Here is a 24,312-nt window from a genome sequence, read left to right as displayed (position 1 = left end):
TATACTGGGCAGGATATGGTTGTTATACTGTGGCATAGTAGTAATATTTAGCACTTATCTAGTGCATTTCAAGTATGCCAAGCACTTAACGTATTATCTCTGTAACAGCAGACTGCTATTCCCCCACCCCATATCTCTGGAGTGGATGAGAAAGAGATGCTATTTAGATCCTTTGAATTCTGCCTGTTTCTAACCATTATTATTTGTGCTTCTAAATCCTAAGAAAAAAAAAGGGGGGGGGGGCTAAGAAATCTCAAATCTTAATCAACTCAATATCAGAACAAAGCATTTATATTCCAGCCCAGAGATTGCTCATGGACACAGGAGCTGATGATTGCACTGAGCACCCCTTTCCAGAGTTACCGCTCCTATTTATATCAAAGGCAAAGCCCAATCTTAATTTTCCAAGGAACACTCACCTTGGCAGATGAAGTTGCTCCATTGAAATTAATGGGACCAGCCCCAACTTATGCATAGCTGCATGTGTGCTTATGAGCATTCATAGAACTCTCAATTGGCAAAAAACATGAGCTAAGAGTCTTCTGAAAATCCAGTAAAGATGCTTATATATCTGCTAGATGCCTAGAGTTGTAAGATGCCTAGAAAATTTGTTTTACAGGCATCTTATAAATATAGGGCAGTATCCGATTCGACCCAATCGCTAGCATAAGTTGTGTTGCACCAGAGAAACCCGTCATAGCAGCAAATGCTATTGGCACTGTGCTAGAGGTCGCTTACATATCGCAATATAGTTTATGTCAGCGGCAGGCCCGAATTGGATACTGCCAATAATAAATAAGCTGGCACTTCCAAAGACTTCTTAATTCATTAAATTATGCAAGCTATTTACTAATATTTATGAGTCGTTTACATTAGAAGTGAAAAAAGTGCATGTCTCTAAGAAATATACAAATGATACAGTATAAAGCCATAACAAAATATGAGAGCAAAGTCAACTAGATCACTGTTTTTGGAAATCTTGTTGGAACAAGTATGCTTTCAGTTGGGGCCAAAACCCCAGAAGAGTTGGTGCCTGTCTAATTTGGGAGTTCCAGAGAAAGTGGGAGATAATAAAGGCCCTATTTCAAGTCATCATGGACCAAACTTCTGAAATCTTAAGGACTTCCAGGAGGGTATCTCCTGATGAGTGCAGCAACTGAACAGATGGGGGCTGGGGGGATGTCAGTTATCTGTCTCTTAAGTATCCTGCCCCTTAGTTGATTTGTAAATGCAAGGACTGCTGAAATTTTAAACTGCTGGTATTAACATTCAAAGCCCTAAATGGCTTGGGCCAGGTTATCTGAAGGAACGCCTCCTCCCATATGTACCTGCCTGGACCCTAAGATCATCTTCAGGGGTCCTTCTCCATGAGCCTCTGCCAAAGGAAGTGAGGCAGGTGGCTACCAGGAGGAAGGCCTTCTTTGCTGTGGCACCCTGGCTGTAGAATGAGCTCCCTCGAGAGGTCCACCTAGCACTGACTTTATACTCTTTGCGATGCCAGGTGAAGACCTTTTTATTTTCCCATTATTTTAACAGTTTATTATGTTAGTTTTTTAACTTTGCGGTTTTAAATCTGTATTTTAAATCTGTATTAATCTCTGCATTGCTGCTCGGTTTTATTCTGGTTGTGCTTTTATACTGTACTTTTATGCAGTGTTGTTATACCGTTGTTTGTTTTATACTTTGAATTGTCTTCATGGTTTTAATCTTTGTGAACCAGCCAGAGAGCTTCAGCTATTGGGTGGTATATAAACACAATAAATACATAAATTTGTTAACATGGCAATTCCAGACCATTTTTTACAATGCAAACTCTTAAGTGTTTCACACAACTGTTATCTGCTGAAAAGATTTTCGACATTCAGAAAGGATACAGTCCCCTTGTTCAGAACCAGGCTGAATCACATTATGTATGTCTTCCAACAAATCAAAATCTGGCAGCATCAGGTGTCTGTGCACAGTAATATGCTGATACTGATCCCCTCTGGCAAGACTATTTGCAGTGTTCTCTGTGCCAAATAAAACCAAGGAAATTTCATCTTTACTCTCAGAAAACACCTGGAGATGATAAAAAGATGGCAGGGTAAATACAAAGTGGGAAACATAAATTTTACAACTAAGCCTCAATTACGACAGATTCATTTTTCCTAACTTATATGCATCATATATAAAACTTATTTAATTACATGTAAGTTTCATCCTCAGCTGCCAAACTGTTATGAGGACAGTAGGTCAATTGTTGGAAATGCTTCTTGAGGCTGGAAAATGCTGTTTTAAAGAGCTCTGCTCCAAGCAACTTCTCGTGTGTGTGTGTGTGTGTGCGCACGCATATGTCCCCAAGTTTCTTTTACCTGTCGCTGCACAAACATTGTCATCACTTTCTTGGCTTGGTCTAAAGGAGACTCCTCTCCAGGACCAGAATTGCTCATTGAAAAGCCCACATCCATACACAGGACCACGGCTGCCTTTAGAAAGTAAAAGAAAAGGTACAAACTGAAACAACTGGGTGAAATAATGCAAGCACATATTTATAACCCTAAATGGAGCTTTCGGGAGCTGCAACATCTACTTTTTTCCATCACAAAGGAAGGCAGGATGCCAATACACAGACAGCTTATCTGGAAGTAAGTCCCACTGAACCAATGCATACAATTGAACTCTTAAATCTTTTTTAAAAATGTAAGATATGAAATCACAACAAAACAACAAGAAAATGACACAAGATAAAATAAAGGAAAATATGGGGCATGGAAGAAAAAGAGTTCTAATTTCTTCCAAGAAATTAGTGCTCTTTGTAATAAAGATTATACTAGCTTTTCAGAGATCAAATAGGCAAAAAACATAGAAAACCCTTTATGGTGTGTACATTTTGCTTTTTGTTTTACTGTACGATTGCCTCATGTTTTAAACTAGACCTGCCATCGCATGGGTTGGAACAGCCTTTTGTTTGTTACAGTTGTCAAGAGCTGGACACTCTGGGTAGGATCCAATGGTGCCCTACCAGCAGCGGTGAGCACCACCAGTTCCCAGTGCATGTGCACCTAGCCTCAGTGGTGGCACACACACAGCCCCTGCCACCGGCGGCGACAATATAGCACTTGTGTTTCCGGTCATTTGGGTGCTTCCCCCCCAGAAACGCTGTATTGTTGGTGGCAGGAGCTGTGCATGGGCACCGGGAACTGGTGGCGCTTGCTGCTAGCAATAGGGCACTAATGGGTCCTACCGTGGGCCAACTCAGCTCCCCTGGCTTCAAACAGTAATGAGAGCAAAACCATGTGCTAGTAAGGGAATTCTCCCACCTATTGATGGAAGGTGTTACTGCACACTTCAATCTCATGGACACATTTAAATTAAAGTTAATGAATGCATTTTAAAAACAAAATATCCATGAGGTGCACACCCTTAGCAGCCCCTTAGTATGTGTGTCAAGGTGTAGGTTTCATGATCTTGGTGCTATGGTGCTGACAAACAGACATATTCTTATTACAGATGCCATATTCTTGTTTTGTAAATGTTGTTTGCCATCTTAAACTGTGGGTAATAGGGTAGACAAGTAGCTAAGCAGATTGGAACTGTCCACATAACATATTTCTTTCTGTACACACCTATGTCTACCCTTAGCACATCTAATGCATTCCAAGTTTCAGGGACTTTTTTATTATTTGTTGCCCATATAACCCACCATGTCTTTAACAGCAACATTCATTTCTTTAATTCACTCTTATAATAATTCTATAAAATAAATTAGTTTTGTTTAACGGTTATGAAATTAAGGCTGAGAAATAACTTGCTCAACCCCCTCCCCCGCCACAGTCTCCTGCACCACACCCCAGGAGGAGCACCTGAAGGTCAAGGGACCCTCTGGAATGGTATGTTTCTTGAGATCCAAGGCAAAGTATCTGGTATGCTACATGGAAGCTATGCATTTTAAAAGTGATACCTTCAGCACTATCATACCCTGAGAAAAAGAGAGCTCCAGCAGTGTGCATGTATTGTTGTATGCACCACTGTTAAACTCTGATGTACTATACACACTTACCTAGCATTACATCCCATACAGTAGGCTTACTTCTGGGTAAACATATAGGATTGTACCACAGAACTCCCATCTTCATTCCTAAGTATGAACTGGGAAGATGTGGTAATACTTTTTACCAACACTGACTATAGAACAGTGCAGTTAGGGTAATTAACCCACATGGATCTTGAATAAATGCCCCCTTGTGTTTAAGAAAGGCCATGCATCCACTGTACTCTACAGTTAACTCAAGTTTACACCATAAACAACTACCTCCTAATTTTATAGGAGGGATTCAGATGACCATTTTACCACTCATTCTTCCACACATGGGCACCTAAGATGTATTTTTTTATTAAAACAAACACCCAAATCTCCATTGTGTTCAGTAGGGTTATATAGGTAGTGGAGTTATTGTAGTGACTCACACACAGCACTTCACAGGGATTAGAAACCCCCTTCACTGGTTAAAAAAAACATTCTTAAAGGAGGGAGGGTAGGGGAGAGGATCCAATTGTTAAACGCATATAAGAAAGGTGTTCACAGGTAACTATGGGTAGTATCCAATGTTAGTCCTACATAGCGCCATTAAAATTAATTGGACTTAAGTTGATTGCAACTAACAAGTCCCATTCATTTCAATACGTCTAGTTTACATAGGACTAAAATAAGATACTACCCTATGGACGCAATTCTATGCATGTTTAGACACAAAAAAGTCCTACAACTCCCAGCATGCCCGCATGCTGGGAATTGTAGGACTTTTGTGTGTGTCTATCTACACATGCACAGGATTGCGCCCTATTCCGTCTTAAGCAGCAAATGAAAAAGCAGACAGAAGTAGCCTTCTGTTCCTGGCTCCTGAACGCCGACCCACTGGCGTTTGACACGGTTACACACATCTCCTCTCCCCCATGTGAGGGAAGCAGCGGGCATTAACATCACTGACGATGTCTTTTGAGCGCGTAGCCCCGTCCCCACACGTTACCTTGGCCCGCGCCATGGTTGCCGCGGTTTAATTCCGTCCGCCACGGTTTCGGCGCCTCTTCCTTCCGGAGCCCACGGCCGATATCCGGTGAGTGGACCTGACCCGCCCTTGCTACGCCGTGTGAATGAGGGCGGCAGCGACACCTGATGGCAGCGCCTGGGAAAATGGAGACTTGGGGCGTGTGAAGCGGAGGGGGAGAATCAGAGGAATGAGGGTGACAAGAGAGGATGCATTAGAAAGATATGTGTGTCTCTCATACATACCCTTATGACCTCTTTGTGAGAAAACGGGGTGAGGTGGATATCTGAACAGAGAGATAATCTCTCTCTTTAAGCTTTCACTCTGCCACCTTATTGTCTGAAGTATAAGCAAAAAAGAAAAAGTAAGGAGTTTCGTGTGTTGCACTTTTTATTTTGTGGGATTTTCAAAACTGTTTTGCATCAGTTGTGTTACCACAAAATTGGCTGCAATCCTGTAGACCTGGGGATAAATTTTATTGAACTGAGTGGCGCTAATGTCTCAGTAGATAATGTATAGGATTGCACTACCAATGTCATGCATCTAAAAAAGAACTATATAGATAACATTGCAATGAATGTGGTTTTTTTAAATTGTTTAGTAGAATCTGCTAAATCTTCACAACAACAAGTCCAAGTTTGCCACAAGATGTAGCGTTAATTTATTTATTATTTATTTATTTATTACATTTTTATACTGCCCAATAGCCGAAGCTCTCTGGGCGGTTCACAAAAATTAAAACCATCATAAAACAACCAACAGGTTAAAAACACAAATACAAAATACAGTATAAAAAGCACAACCAGGATAAAACCACACAGCAAAATTGATATAAGGTTAAAATACAGAGTTAAACAGTATAATTTAAATTTAAGTTAAAATTAAGTGTTAAAATACTGAGTGAATAAAAAGGTCTTCAGCTGGCGACGAAAGGAGTACAGTATAGGCGCCAGGCGGACCTCTCTGGCTGCAACACGTTAAGGCTGCAATCCTATGTCCAATGGAGTTTATAGCCCCATTGAATTCAAAGGGTCTTACTTTTGAGAAAACAAGTATAGGATTGTGCTGTTAATAAGCAGCCATGCCCAATCTTAGCTCTCTGATAAGGAGTAGGTCCTGACAAAATGTCAGGAGTCAACTTGCACTTAAAAATGTGCTGGTTTCTAATTTGCATGAGGAATATAACATGTGGACGCAGTTAACTCACATAAGATCACAGATCCACTTCCATGAAAAGATAAATCACAGCTTTCTCTTTTACCTTTCATAGAAGAAGTGAACTTGCAATCTCACATGAATTATTGCTTGTGTGCATGCAGGTCAACATGGCTCCTGTAAAGATATGTCCTATCTCAACTTCTAGAATTTTTTGAGTGTCAATAAACATGTGGACAGGAATGCTTTTGAAAAGGCTTTTGACAAAGTCCCTCATCAAAGATTCCTGAACAAACCTAGCAGTCATGGAATAAGAGATGTCCTCTTATGGATCAGTAACTGGTTAAAGAACAGAATGCAGAGTAGGAACAAATAGTAAATTCTCCCAACGGAGGGCTGCAAACAGTGCATTCCTACTGGGATCTGTATTGGGACCAATGGTTTTTAACTTGTTCATAAATTATCTGGAATTAGGAGTGAGCAGTGAGTTGGTCAAGTTTTCTAATGACACCAAATTATTTAAGATAGTTAAAACAAAAAGGGATTGTGAAGAGCTCCAAAAAGAACTCTCCAAACTGAGAGAATGGGCATTAATATGGCAAAAGCCGTTAAATGTAAGCAAGTTTCTCTGCCCCCCGGTGTATAAAATTATAAACCGGGGGGCAGAGAAACAACTTCATGTATTCACTGATAAGATCCAAGCTAGCAATGGCTGACCAAGAAAGAGATCTTGAGTTTGTGGCGAATAGCTGAACGAAAGTGTCGAACCTGTGTGCAGCTGCTGTGATATGGCAAATCCAAAGTTGGACATAATTAGAAAAAGAAAAAAAAACTGTCAAAATCATACTGCTCTTATACAAATCTATATATGACCGCACATAGAATATTGTGTACAGCTCTGATCTCTGCACCTGAAAAAAAGTTATTGTAGATTTGAAAAAGGGCAGGAAAGGGCACCTAAAATTATCAAGGGGATAGAGTAACTCCCCTATGAGAAAAAGTCACAACTTTGGGGTTGTTTAGGTTAGGGGGGAAAGAGACAGAGAGAGTTATAATAGTGTGGTGAAAGTGGATAGGGAGGTTTTCTCATCGCATAATACTAGAACCCGGGATTATTCTCATGAATCTGATTGATGGTAAATTGAGAAGAGATAAAAGAGTACTTCATCAACCAGCTGCTCCCACAAGATGTAGCGATAGCCATCAACTTTGATGGCTTTAAAGGAGGATTAGACAAATTAATAGAGAATAAGGCTATCAATGACTCTAGTTGTGATGGCTATATGCTACCTCCAGTATTAGAAGCAGTATGCTTTTGTGTGCCAGTTGCTGGGGAACACGAATGGAAGGGTACTGTTGCACTCATGTCCTACTTGTGGGCTTCTCATAGGCAGCTGGTTGGCCACCATGTAAACAGAATGCCAGACTAGACAGGCCTTTGGTTTGATCCAGCATGGCTCTTCTTCAGTTCTTAGATTGAGCCCAAACATTGCTTTTAGCTTCTGACCCAGAAAGCTTTGTAAACTCTTCGTGCCTGGATTTGTGATAATTCAACAACCAACAGAAATTAATCAAGTCTTCATCACTATTCCTATTAATATTTAACAGTAATTTACTGCCAATTTTGTTCTAGGTGCAATATGCAAACCAATGTATGTTGGGGTTTTATTTTAATTCTGTTGTCAAAACATTTCTTCCTGAGTGGTATCACATCTACCCCATCATCCTTGTTTGCAGAATATTATAGAGGTGCTTGTGTTAAATATACAGGCAAGCAATTAGTAGCACTATCCTTTCTACATCCCTCTTGGGTCTATTTATTCAGTCTTGCAAATCCTTGCTAATAATTTTAAATTAAATGTTGATTATTGATCTTCCCTCTGGACCTGGTAAATTTACATGGAACTTCATTGTAGAATAGCTATCAAGATTTGATTAATGGGCTTCATTTGGGAATGCAGAGGTATTGCTGGCTCACCTTTAAAACTAGATGTATCTGCGTATAATGTCTGCTAGAAAGGAGGCACTAGATTAAATGGCAATTTCATTTTGCAGAATATGGGTTATATTCAGCATTATGCTAGTGAAAAATACAAGATTTAGCGTTATTCTGCCAGTGGTTGCACAACCGCTAGCTAAACAGCTAGCACCTAATGGAGTCACACAACACCTTGCAGAATGCCTTCTGGAAAGCTTGTGCAATATCTTTTGCAACACCTTGTGGAATAACCTATGCAACACCATGTGAAATGCTTTGTACAACAGCTTTTGCAATAGCTTGTGCAAGCAGAATCAAATTATTGGATTTCACACTTGCTCAAGGATGAACTCAGGATTTCCGCAAGCAGTAAAAACTTTGCATTAGCAGAATTACACCTAGTCATGCAAAATTGTTTAAAAATCTAAACACACACACACCATAAAGGAGCCATAGAGATCTGATGGCCCCAGAGGAAACCTTGCCTATTTTTTATCATTGAAGATGTCCTTGCTATCCTAAAACACAGCCTACTTTGAACAAGCACATTCTAGGCCTGAAGCAATGTCACAAGCAAGGCTGCCCAAGGCTAAGCTTCTTTGGGCCACTTTACAAGAGAATAAAAGAATAGGTCTCCAGTTGCATCCCAAGAAAGGGCACATTACCTCAAGGGCTGAAGCTGTAATGCTGCAGGACACTGAGGTCCACAGCTGTGTGAATGGATTCTGTATACAGTAAAACTGAGCCTTTCCCCTATGAAACAGCAACAGGATCTTTACATAGACTAGATGAAGCTCACCATGAACAATTTTGGATGTGGGAAGTGGGGCGGGGGAGGGTGCAGCCCAGACATTTTATCACAATAGAACGTCCTGCAAGGAATCTTTCCATGCAATAATTAAGCTCCAAGACTAGTAAAGTCTCTGTGGAAAAGAGGGCCACTACTAGGAATTGTGAAATAAAGACAGAACCTGACTGCATAAGCACACTTCCACTCAGAGGATTTGTCACAGCTGATGATAAAGGAAATTGATCCAAACAACAGGTGTGGCTTTAGTAGGGCGTCACAAGAGTTGTGCAAACCAAACCTGGGATTGTCAAGGCATTTTTGTGCAAAAGCCATAATGGTTTTGGGCCTCTGCTTCCTCTCCTATTCTATTTCTTCCTAGTTAAACACTAAAGATGCTTGTAAGTTATTGTCACCATAAAACAGAGTACCAGCTATTCACTGCTGGTCCTTAAATTGACTGCTGTTCATTCGCATGAACTAGTAACATCTGCCATGTTCCTTGGCCTTGATTTTCTTACTAAGAGGACTCCAAGGTGGAGGAGGCTTCATCCAGTGAGCTACTGTCTGCCATCCCAGGATCTTCTAGGCCAGAAGGCACCCCCCAGCCTAATGCATTCCTCCCCACCACGGAGGAGCCAGTGGCTGCAGAATCAAGCAATGGTTGTTTAAGAGTAGTACTGTGCTGAACAGCATTTCATGCTCAACATCGTACTTCTTCACCAGCCAAGCTGAGCCAAGCCAAGCCTGGCTGACTGACATCCCCTTTGACTCTGCAGATCATGTGATGGTTACAGGAAGGATCTGCACTGCCCTTGGGGCTGCTGGGAGCCAGAAAGCAGGAAATGTTGGATCCTCTATCCAGCTATTCTCAGATGTCTTTTTATCCTATAACTACTAATTAGGTAGTTACTGTAGTATCGTCACAGCTGTCACTAGGGTTGTTCATAAAACACTCCCTAGCCCTGCATGACAGAGAGCAGGATTACACCTGACCTGCCAGCCATGGCTTGCAACAGCAACACTGATGTGGCTGCCAGGGGCACAACCTGCATGCATGTGAGCGAAGAGGCCCTGTGCATGTACAGATGCACACATATAGTAGCTAAAAGGGGAGGGCAACTAGCATGCTCAACAATGTGAAGGAAACATGGGCAGCACTACACATGAATGGATAAATAAATGGTTATTTGGTCTGCTTTTCTTGATGCTTACACATAATTTTCTGTCTTTGTTTTAGAATTTTCTACTTATTGGAATACTGATATTTCTTATATATGTAATGTTTTCATTTTCATTGTTTTCTACGGGATTTGATTTGTTAAAATCACAATTAAATGATTAATTTTTTTTTTAAAAAAGGCTCATCTGACAATGACAATGGGTTGGACTTGGACATGCTTGATGACTCAGACTAGACCCATAGAAGCAGTGAATTTTATGTTAGACATGACTAACTTAAGAACCATTGATTTCAATCGGTCGAGTCTAAGTATGAACAAGTGTGGATCCAACCCATTATCTATGAGAGCAATTATCATTTAAAGAATGTATGTAATGAAAATCAGGGTGATGGTGTGTGGGATCACTAAGGCAGATTTTTTTATTTACATAATTTATATCCCTGCACTTTCAACATCAATGTATTAGTGCTTTGCTTAGTATTTCCGTAACTTGATATTTTAAAGTCCTGTGATTAATAAAGGGATTGGATCAGAAACTCTGAACGCTATCTCTACATTAATCTTGCTAATGACAAAAATTTATAGGGAGAAACATCAGCTGAGAATCTAACAGATGCTTCTGGCCTTGGCTTAGGACCACAATACCTGACGGAGCGTCTCTCCCAACATGAACCTACCCATACTCTACACTCAGCATCTAAGGTGCCTCCTTCAGGTGCCTCCTCTGAGGGAGGCTCAGAAGGCAGCAACAAGAGAGAGGGCCTTCTCAGGGGTGGCCTCCCAACTGTTGAATAGTCTCCCCAGTGAAGCCTGCCTGGTGCCAGGCTTCTTTTCAGCACTAGGTTAAAACCCATCTCTTTTTTCAGATGTTTGACAGCATATGATGAGCTTTTAATAAGTCCTGGCTTTGTCTTATGGTTATGGCTGATTGCTTAAAAGTTGTTTTTAGATATATGTTGTCTTCATGTATACTGTTTGTTTGTGTTTTATGTAAATGATTTTTTTAAAACCTTGTATACCATATTTTAATGTATTAATCTTTGTAAACAGCCCAGAGAGCCTCGGCCATGGGGTGGTATAGAAATGTAAAACAACAACAACAACAACACTATTTATAGACCTGCTGTGTACTATTTCTTGTGCTTCCAACTCTAGTAGAATATGTAACAACAAGAAGGTTAGGACTTTAATTCTTAAAGTGAAGAATCCAAGAATATCCAAATCTCAATGAAAGACAGCTTATATTTGTGGAATGGGGGTTGAAGAATGAAAGAATCTTAAGAAAAATGTAGAAGTTAAAAAGGAAAAAAATGATAAATACAAAACTAACATCCACAGCACTTTAATACAAGTCAAGCAAGGGAGAACAAAGGTACACTTTAGGGCCAGAGATCAAGGAGAGAGGGAGAGAGAGATCCAATAAATATTAGGAAATATATCTTTAAGGGTTGTATCCAATGTTAGTCCTATTTAGAGTAGAAATGAATGAGACTTAAGTTAGATTAATATTGGATACAACCCTAAATCTCCCAGTACAAACATAGTAACTATACACATTCAGCTAGTAAGCCTCTTTGGGGAATTCCAGCAAGATAAACAAATGGGTGCATAAAGATGTAACATTAAAACAGGAGCCACTGCAGATTTTTCTCCAATTTCACAATGGAGCGGTTCAAATGATGTAATAAGCGAGCATGGCTTAAATAACTGAGCATGGCTTAAATAACCCTCAAACAAGCCATGCTGCCCAGGTTTGGATACAACAGGCTGTGCTGGGGTGGTGGTGGTGAGAATTAGGGAAGTGGCAGCTGGCATGTGCCACTGATTAGAACAAGCTTAATTTGATCATGCAAACTGGGTCAATGTAAATTACAGACATGCATCCAAGTGAATCAAATACTGATTCAGTCAGTCATAAGTCTTGCCCCTCCTGCAATGCTTTAGGCAGGCTATTCACTTTTAAAAAAAATAAAAATTAAGAACTGCTATACATTTATTATTTTGGAAAGCAAAACTCAGTTTTTAAAAAGATGCAAAGCTGCTTTGGTCATGGGATGGATTATTATTATTATTTATTTATATAGCACCATCAATGTACATGGTGCTGTACAGATAACACAATAAATAGCAGGACCCTGCCGCATAGGCTTAACGGCAACAAGCATTAGCGAGTTAGCACTGTGAACAGCCAACTTCTGCTGCAAACTTGCAGAATCCCTTTTTTGGCTTTTCCTGAGCTTGACTTGGAGAGAAAGTTGAATGTTTGACCTGAATGCAATGAGTATACTTTCAGACAGGCTCAACTGCTCAAATAATGTTACATCTGTATATTACACACCCAATGGCACATTATCAGCAATTAATTTTGAGTAGAGGAAGGAAAGAACATTGTGCTTTTCAACTACAGCATGGCTTTTCATACAGTTAGTAAGCCTTACAGACACTTTGCAGCATTAGGCAACTAAAGCGGTGTGATAAGAAAAAGAATCTAGAGTTTAGGAAGGCATAAGAAAGGCAAATACAAATAGCACCAGCATTTGGGCTTAAACCTCGTTTACCTCACAGAAGTCAATAGACCATGAAGCAAGAAGGCCCAATAATGCATATCCCAGAAGAAAATGTAAAATTTATGTAGATGTGGTGTAACTACCAGACCCCAATATTACGATATTTGCACCATACAAACAATAAGATTTGAGTACTCTGTAATGGTATCAGCACCTTTTCCATCCCATTGTATAGTCTGTAATATGGCTTGTGTGGATGGGTTCAGTTTAGGGGTAGGAGGCCAGATGACATCAGGGCCTATGGCCCCACCCCTGACCTCACCTTTTTTCATGGGGGCTGTCTTTATGGTGGTGGGTTGCTGCCGCAATGATGTGCTTTCACTGCTGCAGGGCGGTAGTGGCTAATCTTGATGCCGCAGGGAAAGTGTGAGATTTCCAGTACCAGTCACATTCCCTGTCCTCTGCCCAAGCAGATGGTGACCAATCAGGGGTCGCCATCTGCCCGGCCACACCTCCGCTGTAACTCTGGAGTGAGGCTTAGGGGTTGTCTTGACGTCATCTTGTGTGTCCTTGACTCGCTCCAGAGAAAAAAGTCAGTTTTCTCCTCAGCTTCAGCAGAAAGCCCAATTGCTATAATTGATATAATCAACACCACACCACCAAGCATTTAGACAGCCCCTTGGTGCTAGAAGGAGGCATTCAATTGTGCATCCTCCCGACCCAAGGAAAGGGACCCTGGCAGTCCCACTTCTATTTCCAATCTGAGATCAGTGATAGCAGCAAGGTAAGGGGTGGTGGACATCTACATAAATGTAACTTCATTCACAAGCTCATCTTACTAATTTTGTACATGTTTTTGCTTTCCCTCACATTAAGGAAGGTTTCAATTCACTGTGGCTTTCTGCTCACACATTAAACCACATGCTAGAGCTGACACTCTGACAAATATTAAATGGACTTAAAATATGTGGTGACTAAATAGGGACCAATGAGAAATAGTAGCGGGCATATAAAATGGAGAAAGGGCCTGACATGGCTTGTAGCATTCGAGTTCTCCACTGCTTTCCCAGGAGACTGTTCTTGGGACTCTTGTTTCTTGAGGCAAAATCCAGTGTTAGGCAAGTGGAGTTTCCTTCTCCTCTTCCCACCTGCAACCCCCCAAATCTGCTCCAGAGGGTCTCCCAACCCTCTGGAGCAGATATGGGGAGGCATTTGGGGGCTGCAGGGGGAGGGAAAAATTGATCCATCAGTGGTGTCTGTTCCAAAAAACCTTGAGACAGCACCTATGTCTTAGGATAAAACCGTAAGACAGCACCTTTGTCACCTTAGGCTAAAGGTAATAGCATTTGGGCTCTGTTTTAATAGGATTTACTCTCAGGTAAATGCAGCCACCATCACCTGGCAGCTTCTGATTTTCAGCACAAGTAAGAGTCAGGCATCAATTGGAAGACTGCATCAGCATGTTCACATTTGAAGATCCATTTTGCAAATGCAGGAAGCTTTGGAGCCCATTTTCTCTTTCCATTCTCCTCCCAACCAAATAACCCCAATAAAACAGTTTTCTCTTTCTTTTTGTCACTAAACAATGTGTTTTAATAAAACTGATCAGTCCAGCAGTATTATAAACCAGCCATACATGTTCACAAGGAACGGTAGATTCTTACCCAGCACACTGATGTTTCACATTCATTTAAGAATCAAAGGACCAGTTTATACAACCAGCAGAATCAAGCTGTAAAGCTGCTCCTGGACTGAACCATATCAGGCTTTGGGTAGGTTGAATGTTTTAATGTTATTAAAAATAAATCCTGCACAGCTGTCTGAATGACATGTTATTTTTGTATGTGCAGGGAGATGTTTCGTTTATTCAAACAGGCAACTCTTCACTGACAGCCTGAAGTGGTATATACTGGCCTATGGCAAGTCAAGGTCTGTACTGCGTCATATTGAATACTAGCAAGTCAAAAATACAGCAAGACTAGAACCCTTCTCCTGGGCATGCTAGCTTTGCCCAAAATGTCAATTTTTGACAAGGAGAAAGTATTTAGATTTGTAATCACCCCTTCATTTTGAAGTCGTACCATCCAGGAAGGACTGACCCATGTGGGTTTTCCCCCCCTGAATGTTTGAATTGGCTTCAAGGTTTCATCACTTAAGACAGTGCACGCTTCCTGAAGTCACTGTAGGTTGATTTGTAATACCTGTGAACATGAGGCATCAGAGTCACTTAAAGCAAAGGTTCAGACGGCTGAAATCTCTTCACCCTGGGCTGAGCCTTTAGCTGAGAGGGTACCTGAGACATTGTCAGAATCCAGTAGTTCAACAATACTGTATGGGGAACAATCTTCTAGGCCCATCTTGCTACAAAGCCAGCCACAGAACCCTTTCTCCATATCTCTGACAGCGTGCCACCAATGCCCAAAGGCCCAGGAGACCTGAGTCACTGCTGTGTAGAGGCCCAAGGAGGATGAAACCACCATGATTATGATAGGGTAGAAGATGATTAGAAAGGGGCAGAAAGTGATCTTGTGCCAAAAGGTCCTCTCTTCATTGTACACCAAGAAGACATTGTACCAAGTGATGGTCCCATAGTAAAAGGAAACCACGAAGGACATGACAAAGATGACAGGGAGACAGGCAAGGCTCCAAAGAAGGACATGGGGGCCTTTATCCAGCCCAACCTCACAAGTCTTTTTCCCTTCAGCCATTTCAGGTTTTGGAGGCTCCTTTGACCTAGCCAGCTCCTGCAGCTCTTTGTCAGTGAGGGTCACGTGAATGTCCACCATCTGGCCTTTCTTCTTTCCTCTTGTGATGGTTCCAGTTAAGGTAACATATCTGCTATCTAAGGGCATTGCCCAAGAACCTAGGGACAAAAAGAAACTGAATAAATCAAAAGCAAAACAAACCGGAGTTTCATTTTTGTGCAATGAGTTTTACTGCATTTTCTGCAGTGCCTCAAATATATATTGGAACATTGGGGCAGTATCCAAAGGTGACATTCCTCAAATTCAAATTGTGCTAGCAGAGATCTGCTGGATCATTCCATTGCACAAGCAGGGAAGCTCCTTTCACACCCTGTGTGCTGGCTTCCCAAAGAGAAAAAAGAAACCAATGGGGGTGGGGGAAGATGCTGAAGTAGATGGTCTGATCCAGCAGGTTTCATATGCTAAATCAAAGTGCTCAACCTGTGGCCTCCCATGGATGTCCTGACCCCACCACCAAATTCCCTCTGCCAATACTTCTATGCAGTACCCCAGAGACCCTCATACAGGTCACTCTTTCTCCACCACTGCTAGGATTTTTGGGGTGTGCGTATGTGTATTCTTGTGTGCATGCGCATGTGCAGCACCCCTGAGCCAGCATCACGTGGCCCTTGGGGCAAAAAAGGCTGTGCACCACTGTGCTAAATTGTGGCCATCTCCGCTACGCAAGTAGGGTAGTATGAGAATCGTCAGTCATTTCTCTCAGCAAAGCATAGCTAGTAACACAATCTGCTATTTTATTCCAAGAGTAAAGGCTCTACTTCACTTGTGCATATAAGTAATGCTTATTTTAATTTTGCTCTGAACATCTATATCCAATGAAGAAGTTCACTCGCATGATTTTGACTAGCATGTATCCCGATAATATGTATGCTTAATCAGTGATAAGTCCCACTGTGTTCAACAGGATTGACTTCCATGCAGGTGTGTATAAGTTTGTAGCATTAGTCTAAAAAGAAAACAAAATAGCTCAATCTGATGCAGAGTTAGGTATGTCAGGACCATGAAGAACAAGGGTACACCTTGCTCTATACAGGATAGAGCTGAAATGTTCCTGGTATTACTTTCCCAGGTTTCTCACCTTGTAAGACCAAACCAATCACTAACTTTCACAGCTGTGTAGTAACTCTTAGGAGTAATACTTTTCAGACAACAGAAGTAGAAAAACCTTTGGGCACATAGCATGAACATGTCAGACAAAAAGAAAACAGAACAAACAATAAGTCCTTAGTGGTCCTGTTCACAAGGCACCTTAAACCACAGTGAATAAGGGTTTTTTTGGTGTGTGTTTTGCCTTATTCGCTGTGGTTAAAGCCATGGTTTAAGACCCCTTAAGGTATCTTCTGAACTTGGCCAGTGTGTGTGTGGGGGAAAGCCATAGAACCCCTTCCCTAGAGGAGAAACCACAGACCATTTATTCCAGGGCATTTACCATCTCCTCCAAGAGAATGTCCCAAGAACTTGGAGCCTTCTTCGGAACTTCTCTCAGCTCCATCCTCATCCGTCTGTTCTTCTTCCACCTTGCTCTCATTCCCTGACCGATAAATGATGATCGATTCTGGGCGTGACTCTTTCTTTCTCTTTTTCCTTCTCTCGGTGGTGGCTTCCCCATCGAAAGTCACTGCAGTCGCCACAGCCCTGCGTAAGGAGTTGCAGTTAGGGCTCTGTGTCCTGCCCTTGGTTTCCCTTAGTGCAGGCTCCTCCATCCCACTACTACTTTGGAGCCTCTCGCTGGGCATCTTGGCAAGTTTTTATTTTTATTTTATTAAATCAGCTTCTTTTGTTCTTATGAGATATTAATACTGACTTGCAAGGGGATGTGCTGCCTCTAACAGTAGCAGCCGTTTCAGCACCACCAAATGAAAACATTCCATTCCCAGTCCTAAAAGAGAGAGAAAAGGGAGAAAATAGTGGGGGAACATAATCCATTTGTTTAAAAGAAAAAAGAGCATCCTACAGCATTTGGCAAGTTTATGGTGAGCAAGGATTTGAAGCAATGCATTGGATCTGTGCCATGAAAACTACTGTGAGCTCACATTTGCTGTGGATTGTGTGTAGGTGCCTGAGATTTTACCTTCCCTGGTCAGTTCAGTGTTCAGCTGACTGTAGGATTGACTGTAGGTTTTCTTCCCTGGCAGGCTCAGATGGCAGAGAGCTCCCCCAGAGCTAAAGTACATGCAGGGGAGTTCTTGTGCCTGAGATTTTACCCTTCCCGTGATCTTGTAGGTGTTGGCCATGCTCCCTGAGTGTTACCAACGTATGTGGAGTTTGGAGAAGCTCCTTTGGGATGGTTTGCTAAGCCTTTCAAGAATTCCTCTTTTTGATTGCCTGATGGCAACTGGACAACCAGGTTGCTATTGCAGAGAGTAGCATTTTGACCATACGTTATTTTGGAGCCTAAAGCATTCTGACCATCAATCAGCTCTGAGTGTTTTTGGAGTGTGTAAGCATTAAGCTTTTCACTGATTTGGTGTCCTGTGTCAGTTTGCCAGAATGTGTGAATGCCGGAGGGAACAGGCATGCACATGACAACAGAAATGTATATTTTGGTCCAGGTGTGCATTTATCAGGAAGCTAACGCAGGTAAATTGAAGGAGGATAAGGCTATAAATGTCTACTAGTCCTGATGGTTATACGCTACCTCAGAGGCAGTATGCCTATGTACACCAATTGCTGGGGAACATGGGTGGCAGGGTACTGTTGTATTCATGTCGTGCTTGTGGCTTTCCTGTGGACAACTGCTTGGCCACTAAAGCTGTGGAGTTTGTGGAAATTATCACCATTAGTTAAAAAGATTTCCTATTGCACAAAGTAAAGGGTGAGATGCGGACAGATTTATTCCGCCTCAAAAGCACAATGTACTTGACCTGGCAGGGCAACAGCTAATTAGCACATATTGGGTGCAAAAATATTGACAAATTATAATCATGTTTGAATAAGCAACAGTGAGGACATGTGTTTATTCAATTACAATGGGGCAATTTTTCAGTGTGAAAGCAATTAAGATGTTTTGCAGATGAATGATCATCACTTAAAAAACAAGATCTCACTTTTATACCAATTAAGGTTCAACCATTGCAGGGGTGGAGGAAGAATCCTCAGAAATGGTTACATTGCCAAAAAGGAAGTGTTAGCAAGTACACATTCCATCAAATCTTGCTCTCCCCAAAACGAGCAGATGGCCAGTAACGGTTAAAGCAGTAGTCCCAAGAAAGGACTTTTGGATGACCCCCAAGCAGTATTGTCAACACAGTTGCAGATTGCTGCAGGGATTTGTTAGTAGAATCCAGGAGTGGTTCAACCATATGATTCTGAATTTCAAAACATAAAGCCAGTTTCTTAGAGTCACTAATTTGCAGATCAAAACAACCTCCAAAGCAAAAGCAAATTCCCCTGATTTTTAGAAGATACTTTTGCATGCATGTGGTACCAAGTGTAATACTATGAACACTATATCCAATATACCGTTCTGACTTTACACCTGGAGCTGCACTGGACCCAAATTAATGAGAGCTCTTTTTTCAGATCTCCCTTAGCTCCTAGCACTGGCTCAAAAATATATCCTGGTAAATGAACAGTTTTGTTCATGGTTTGACAACAAGGCCCAGATATCAACAGGTCAATGGTATGAATATTAGCTTCTAAGTTTGCATCCGCCAATTGAAAATGATATTGTTATTATAATAGGTTTCAACTGATGTCAGTCAAAATGCACTTTGGGAGATTTAAAGGAGAGCTATCTTAAGTACTAAGCGATGCATTAGCTTCATCTACATTCGAAATAGATTCTATCTAGCTTTTAAAAGAGTTTCCCTCAATCACCCTGCTTCCAGGTATCATCTTCACAGGATTATTTAAACCATTCTGATAAGAGCACTTTCCACTTTGTTTTATGATTGAAAAAATGTATCTCCTACTTCATACTCTCTTACAGTATACCAAATTATAATCCCAAATAATTTGAGACCAGGATGCCTACTATAGACCACCTTCCTTTATAAACACCCAGTCAACTTCTGAGTTCTTCAGAGGAGGCCTTGTTGGCCATTTCACAACCAATGAAATGTTGCCAAGTAACATCATGAAAGTGCATCTTCTCAGTAATAGCGCCCACCCTCTGGAACGCCCTCCCCCATGTAGTTTACATACGCTTTCTGTGCCTTGTAACTGATCATGTTGCTGCTCTGTTTGTGTTTTATTTTTCTGTTGCAAGTTGTACCTGTTTGTTATATTGTATTATACATGTATTATAGCTGTGGTTTTTACAGTCTTTTGTATGAAACCACCTAGAGGTTTTATGATATTAAATGGGGTATAAGTATTATATATGAAATAAAAAAAAAACATAATTGTTGGCCTCCCAGCTTGGTTAGATACCTGTTGTTTGTATCAAGACTTCTCAAGAGTAGCTAGTTTAACTAACAGAAGGATTAGAACAGTGGTCTTCAACTGGCAGGTTGTGACCCAAAAGTGGAATGCAAGATCAGTCCAGATGGGTCATTGGAAAAGCTGTTGCTGCCATGTTGGGCAATGGTGAAAATAGGTGTCATGTTGCAGGTTGGGAGTCCATGGTGGGTCTCGGGTCTGGACCAGTTGAAGACCACTGGGTTAGAAGATTCTGAATCCAGAACAGCCACTCCTAAAGTCACCACTGAAACACCTGGATGAAAGAACCACTCTCACTCTTCCAGGAGCTGCAATAGCAGAGTGCCAGCAGCCACAGAGGAGATGGACCTTCCAATTTCTCTCTCATGAAACAGCTCAAAGGGGCCAAGGCCATGCCTCAGCAATTATACCACATGCAGTCACTTGGAAAAAGCACTAAAGCTGTCATCCCCAACTTGGTGCCAACTATATATATTTTGGACTACAACACCCATCTCCTCCAGCCATCACAGTCAGAGACAATGGGAGTTGTAGACCAAACATCCCCAACCAGCTTGGGGAAGGTTACACTAGAACAAGGCTAAAGAAAACGACTTGTTTCTGGCAGGAACGTGGGTATTACTTGCATAGCATTGGAGGAAGACTCCAAAACAAAGAGACAATGGGAGCATTAATGTAATACCGGGAAAAGCAGGTGGCTAGATACATTTTTAAGGAGGTTTTTTTGTCAGTGAAGGACAAGGTACATAGACTGCTTTGTTTGAAGAAAGTAATTGTGTAATGCCTGCCACAGAATGCCATTTTATTACGCTACGGCAGCTAACAATGATCACTTTAAAAGTCATGTGAAGCACCCAGTTTGAAGGCACTTGCAACATTTTGTTTAACGCAGAATACAGTGCTCCTACTCACTTTGGCTTGTTCTGTCAAATCTACACTGAAGACTATGCACTTCCTCCTCCTTAACCTTTACCCCTGTTCCAAAGGGCAAGGAGGGAAACGGGCCTTTTTAGGAAGAGAACTCAAAAGGGTTTCAAGTTCATTTTGAGAAACTTGCTTTTGAGTATTACAGGAGTGCACAACCTGCACCACTCAACATACACCCTTTACTGTGCCCCCATTGAGGTCTTGACTCCACCCACTTAGCCCACACGCACACTGCTGCTGAATTCTCTCCCTGTCAGCTTCCATGGTGCCTGCACTCTCCACTCCTTCCCCCAGAGATTCTCACATAAATTGCTCTTTTCCCACCGCTGCTAGCAGCAAGGAAAGAACAATTGGCAGCAGGATGGCTAATGTGTGTGTGTGAGAGAGAGAGACAAATATTGAGAGAGAGAAGCTGCATTCAGTCCTGCAGTCTTCCTGGAGGTTTGTCTTCTAGAGTCTTCACGTGTTTAATGATAGGCACAACACTCCCCCGCCCCTGTTTTTGCCAGTTCCTTCCCAAATGTTTCAATTCTACCATCAGCAGATGGCGTGTTTTTCATTTATTACTGCATTTTCAAGGTTTTTATAAAATGATGGATTTCTGCTTGAAAACAGTGGGAGAGGCATTGGAGACTGCTGACATAATGAAAAGGACCTGCAAACTTCCGCAAGTGACCAATCACAAGCATGCAATAAATCAGTCATGTGCAGAAGATCAGAGAGAGAATGAGAGAGCGTGTGTGTGTGTGTGTGTGTGTGTGTGTGTGTGTGAGAGAGAGAGAGAGAGAGAGAGAGAGAGAGAGAGTGTCCGTACGTCCATGCCTATGTATGTGCCTGTGCATATGCAGTCCCCAAAGCTGCATCACTTTTCAGCCTCTAGGGCCGAAAAGGTCACACACCCCTAGTTTGTATATCACCTGCATGTTTATCATGTGATGATAAACATGCACCAACTGGTAATAAACATGAACGGATAAGCTATCACAGACAGAACGTTCACATCACCTCCTATCACCTCAAACATGATACTTTTCAGTGGAGTCAATTTATGCATTCAACCTGGAGTCATCAAATGTTGAATGATCAAATTATGTACCAACATCTTTGAACTCCCACCTACCCCTTTCGCCAAAAACTGCCAAGCGCAGAATTAAATATAGGCCAAAGTAAGCCCCAAAGAAATGCAATGCAAGATGAAATAATTCCTTCACCCAATACTATGCTGCTATGTAGAAAAAGACAATTATTGTTTTCAAGTAAATAGTTACCTTCTCATTGGGAAGGAAAGAGAATCACAATAATTCCTGGGTTAATGTTTCTAACCTATAAAAGCATCTTTGCATCAGTTATACTCGGGTGAAGGGAGCCCGTGTCTCACCAGCAGAACTAATGCCCTGAATGATGAAGACCTATTTTTCCTAGCCCAGATTTAATCCTGGGATTAAAGAACTGTGTTATATGGTCCATCTGAGATATGTAGGGCAACCATAAAGTAGTAAATGCAGCTTTCCTTGGCCTCCATCATAACAACAGGACAGGCAAGGAAACACAACAAAATCCTAAAGAGACATGGAATAAAAGCAGACAGGTAAGATAGGACGATGTTTGCTGGGTGTAGGGAACATGAAAATGCTGAATTCCTGAATGGCTCTTGTTCTGTTCGGGGCCATCTGTCCTTATTTCTATGCATTTCTTTGTTTAGTGAGGCATCTAACATGATTCATCCCAGGCAGCACTTGCTCCTGCATAGGCAGAACCCACACCCAGTGCTCAGTTATCCTTTAGCAACTAAGGCCATAGCTAGACCTAAGGTTTATCCCTGGATTGTCCAGGGGTCAAACCTGTTAATCTAGGTGACACAGTGCTCAGGCAGGGGCAAACCCTGGATGATCCCAGGATAAACCTTAGGTCTAGCTGTGGCCTAAGTATACCATTTAAATGTTTTTGTTGTTTATTTGTTCAGTCGTTTCCGACTCTTCGTGACTTCATGGACCAGCCCACGCCAGAGCTTTCTGTCGGCTGACGCCACCCCCAGCTCCCCCAAGGTCAAGTCTGTCACCTCCAGAATATCATCCATCCATCTTGCCCTTGGTCGGCCCCTATTCCTTTTGCCTTCCACTTTCCCTAGCATCAGCCTCTTCTCCAGGGTATCCTGTCTTCTCATTATGTGGCCAGATCTTAAGTGGAGAAGGAACTAGCAACCTTTCCCCATTAGTGCATAATTTGAGGGTGTACTGTCCTCGCTCCCACAAATATGTCAGTTGTAAAACAAGAGCATTCATGTGACTCTTTTGTTCTGGTGGATATGTTTCCAGAATCAAAAGTGACCCTGGTGAACCTCTACTTTATAAAATTAGAAACCAAATTTAGAAAGGCAGCTATGTAGAGTTGCCAGGTAGCCACCTGGACATTCCCCTGTACCTTTAAATCTGCCTCAGGATATGAGGACCATCATTACTCTCTCCCAAATTCCTCCTTGGCCCTATCATCTGCCCCCTCCCTCCTTCCAAGACTCATATAAGCAGGAAAGGGGGCAGAAAGGTAGGGTGACCATAAGAAAAGGAGGACAGGGCTCATGTAGCTTTAACTGTTGTGATAAAGAGGGAATTTCAGCAGGTGCTGTATGCATACAAATGACACCTGCTGAAATTGCATTTTTAATACAACTGTTAAAGATACAGGAGAGCTGTCCTCCTTTTCATATGGTCAACCTACCCAGCAACTGGTATACATAGGCATACTGCCTCTGATACTGGAGGTAGCAGATAGCCTTCACCACTAGTAGCCTTCTCCTCCAGTCAATGCCATAGTAAACTGAGCAGTCTCCAAGGCATCTCAAATGTTTCGTGGATATTTTACCACTACTGACTTGGCTACTTTTCCAGTGTCCAGTTCTGTGGAAGCAAAGATCCATGAAAGCAACAGCAAAAATACGTTAGCTAGCCCCACGTACAGAGCAACGATCCATTATCTATATTTCTTGTCATGTTTGAATGAAGCATCCTTAACAACTGTTCCTTTGTAGCTCTGCCTTTCCAAACCTAGTGCCCTCCAGATGTTTTGAACTAAAACTCGCAGTAGTCCTGGTGATTGGCTATGCTAGCTGGGGCTGATGGGACCTGAAATCCAAAATACCTGAAGCCAAAATTGGCGAAGCCTGTTCTAACCAGTACCAGATTATACTCCACTCCAAAAATGTCCAGTGAGCAAACTGGTTTATTTATTTATTTTATTTGTACCTTACCTTTCTATCAAGAAAATGGCATGCAAGGCAACTACTTGTGATTGCTCTGATTGTTTCAGTTGTTCCATCCCTATTCTAGTTTTACAGAATGCGTACTTCTATTAGAAACCAGACACATATCAAATGGTTATAAAAATAAGGAAAAATCAATTCCTAAAGAGAAACTGGGTATTCAGAAAAGGAAAGCATACAATGAAAGAAACTGCTGTTTTAGGCTGCGATCCTATGCCCACTTACCTGAGGAAAAGCCCTATTGAACTGAATGGGACTTACTTCTGAGTAGGCATACACAGGATTGTGCTGTCAGAAAGCATGAGCTCATATGGATGATTCAGACTGGTGGTTAACTCAGCAGGGT

At 41.7% G+C, this 24,312-nt stretch overlaps 3 protein-coding genes across 6 annotated transcripts in view; 1 reads left to right on the top strand and 2 right to left on the bottom strand.

The window, feature by feature from the left end:
* XRCC5 (X-ray repair cross complementing 5) overlaps positions 1-5,077 on the bottom strand; it is a 52,967-nt gene extending 47,890 nt beyond the window's left edge. For all 3 annotated transcript variants that reach the window (XM_063116704.1, XM_063116705.1, XM_063116706.1), the window contains exons 1-3: positions 5,007-5,077; positions 2,352-2,465; positions 1,875-2,058 (exon numbers count right to left, since the gene is read on the bottom strand). In XM_063116704.1, the coding sequence (XP_062972774.1) occupies positions 1,875-2,058; positions 2,352-2,465; positions 5,007-5,021 (313 nt within the window). In that variant the 5' untranslated portion in view covers positions 5,022-5,077. The remainder of the gene's footprint in view (positions 1-1,874; positions 2,059-2,351; positions 2,466-5,006) is intronic.
* Positions 1-24,312, top strand: part of BIN1 (bridging integrator 1) — a 504,124-nt gene that overhangs the window by 163,915 nt on the left and 315,897 nt on the right. The gene's annotated exons all lie outside the window — the stretch shown is intronic.
* TMEM169 (transmembrane protein 169) lies at positions 13,908-17,240 on the bottom strand. Of its 2 annotated transcripts, none has more exons than XM_063118664.1 (2): positions 16,809-17,240; positions 13,908-15,498 (listed from the first exon to the last, which is right to left on the bottom strand). In XM_063118664.1, exons 1-2 carry the CDS (start codon positions 17,134-17,136, stop codon positions 14,876-14,878), a joined length of 951 nt encoding a protein of 316 aa, XP_062974734.1. In that variant the 5' UTR covers positions 17,137-17,240; the 3' UTR covers positions 13,908-14,875. The 2 variants fall into 2 exon arrangements, with proteins under 2 accessions (XP_062974734.1, XP_062974735.1); XM_063118665.1 differs by having other exon boundaries at positions 16,830-17,240.

The sequence above is a fragment of the Elgaria multicarinata genome, chromosome 2, assembly GCF_023053635.1.
Source record: "Elgaria multicarinata webbii isolate HBS135686 ecotype San Diego chromosome 2, rElgMul1.1.pri, whole genome shotgun sequence".
NCBI lineage: Eukaryota > Metazoa > Chordata > Lepidosauria > Squamata > Anguidae > Elgaria > Elgaria multicarinata.
This window is presented reverse-complemented; position numbering and strand designations above follow the sequence as displayed.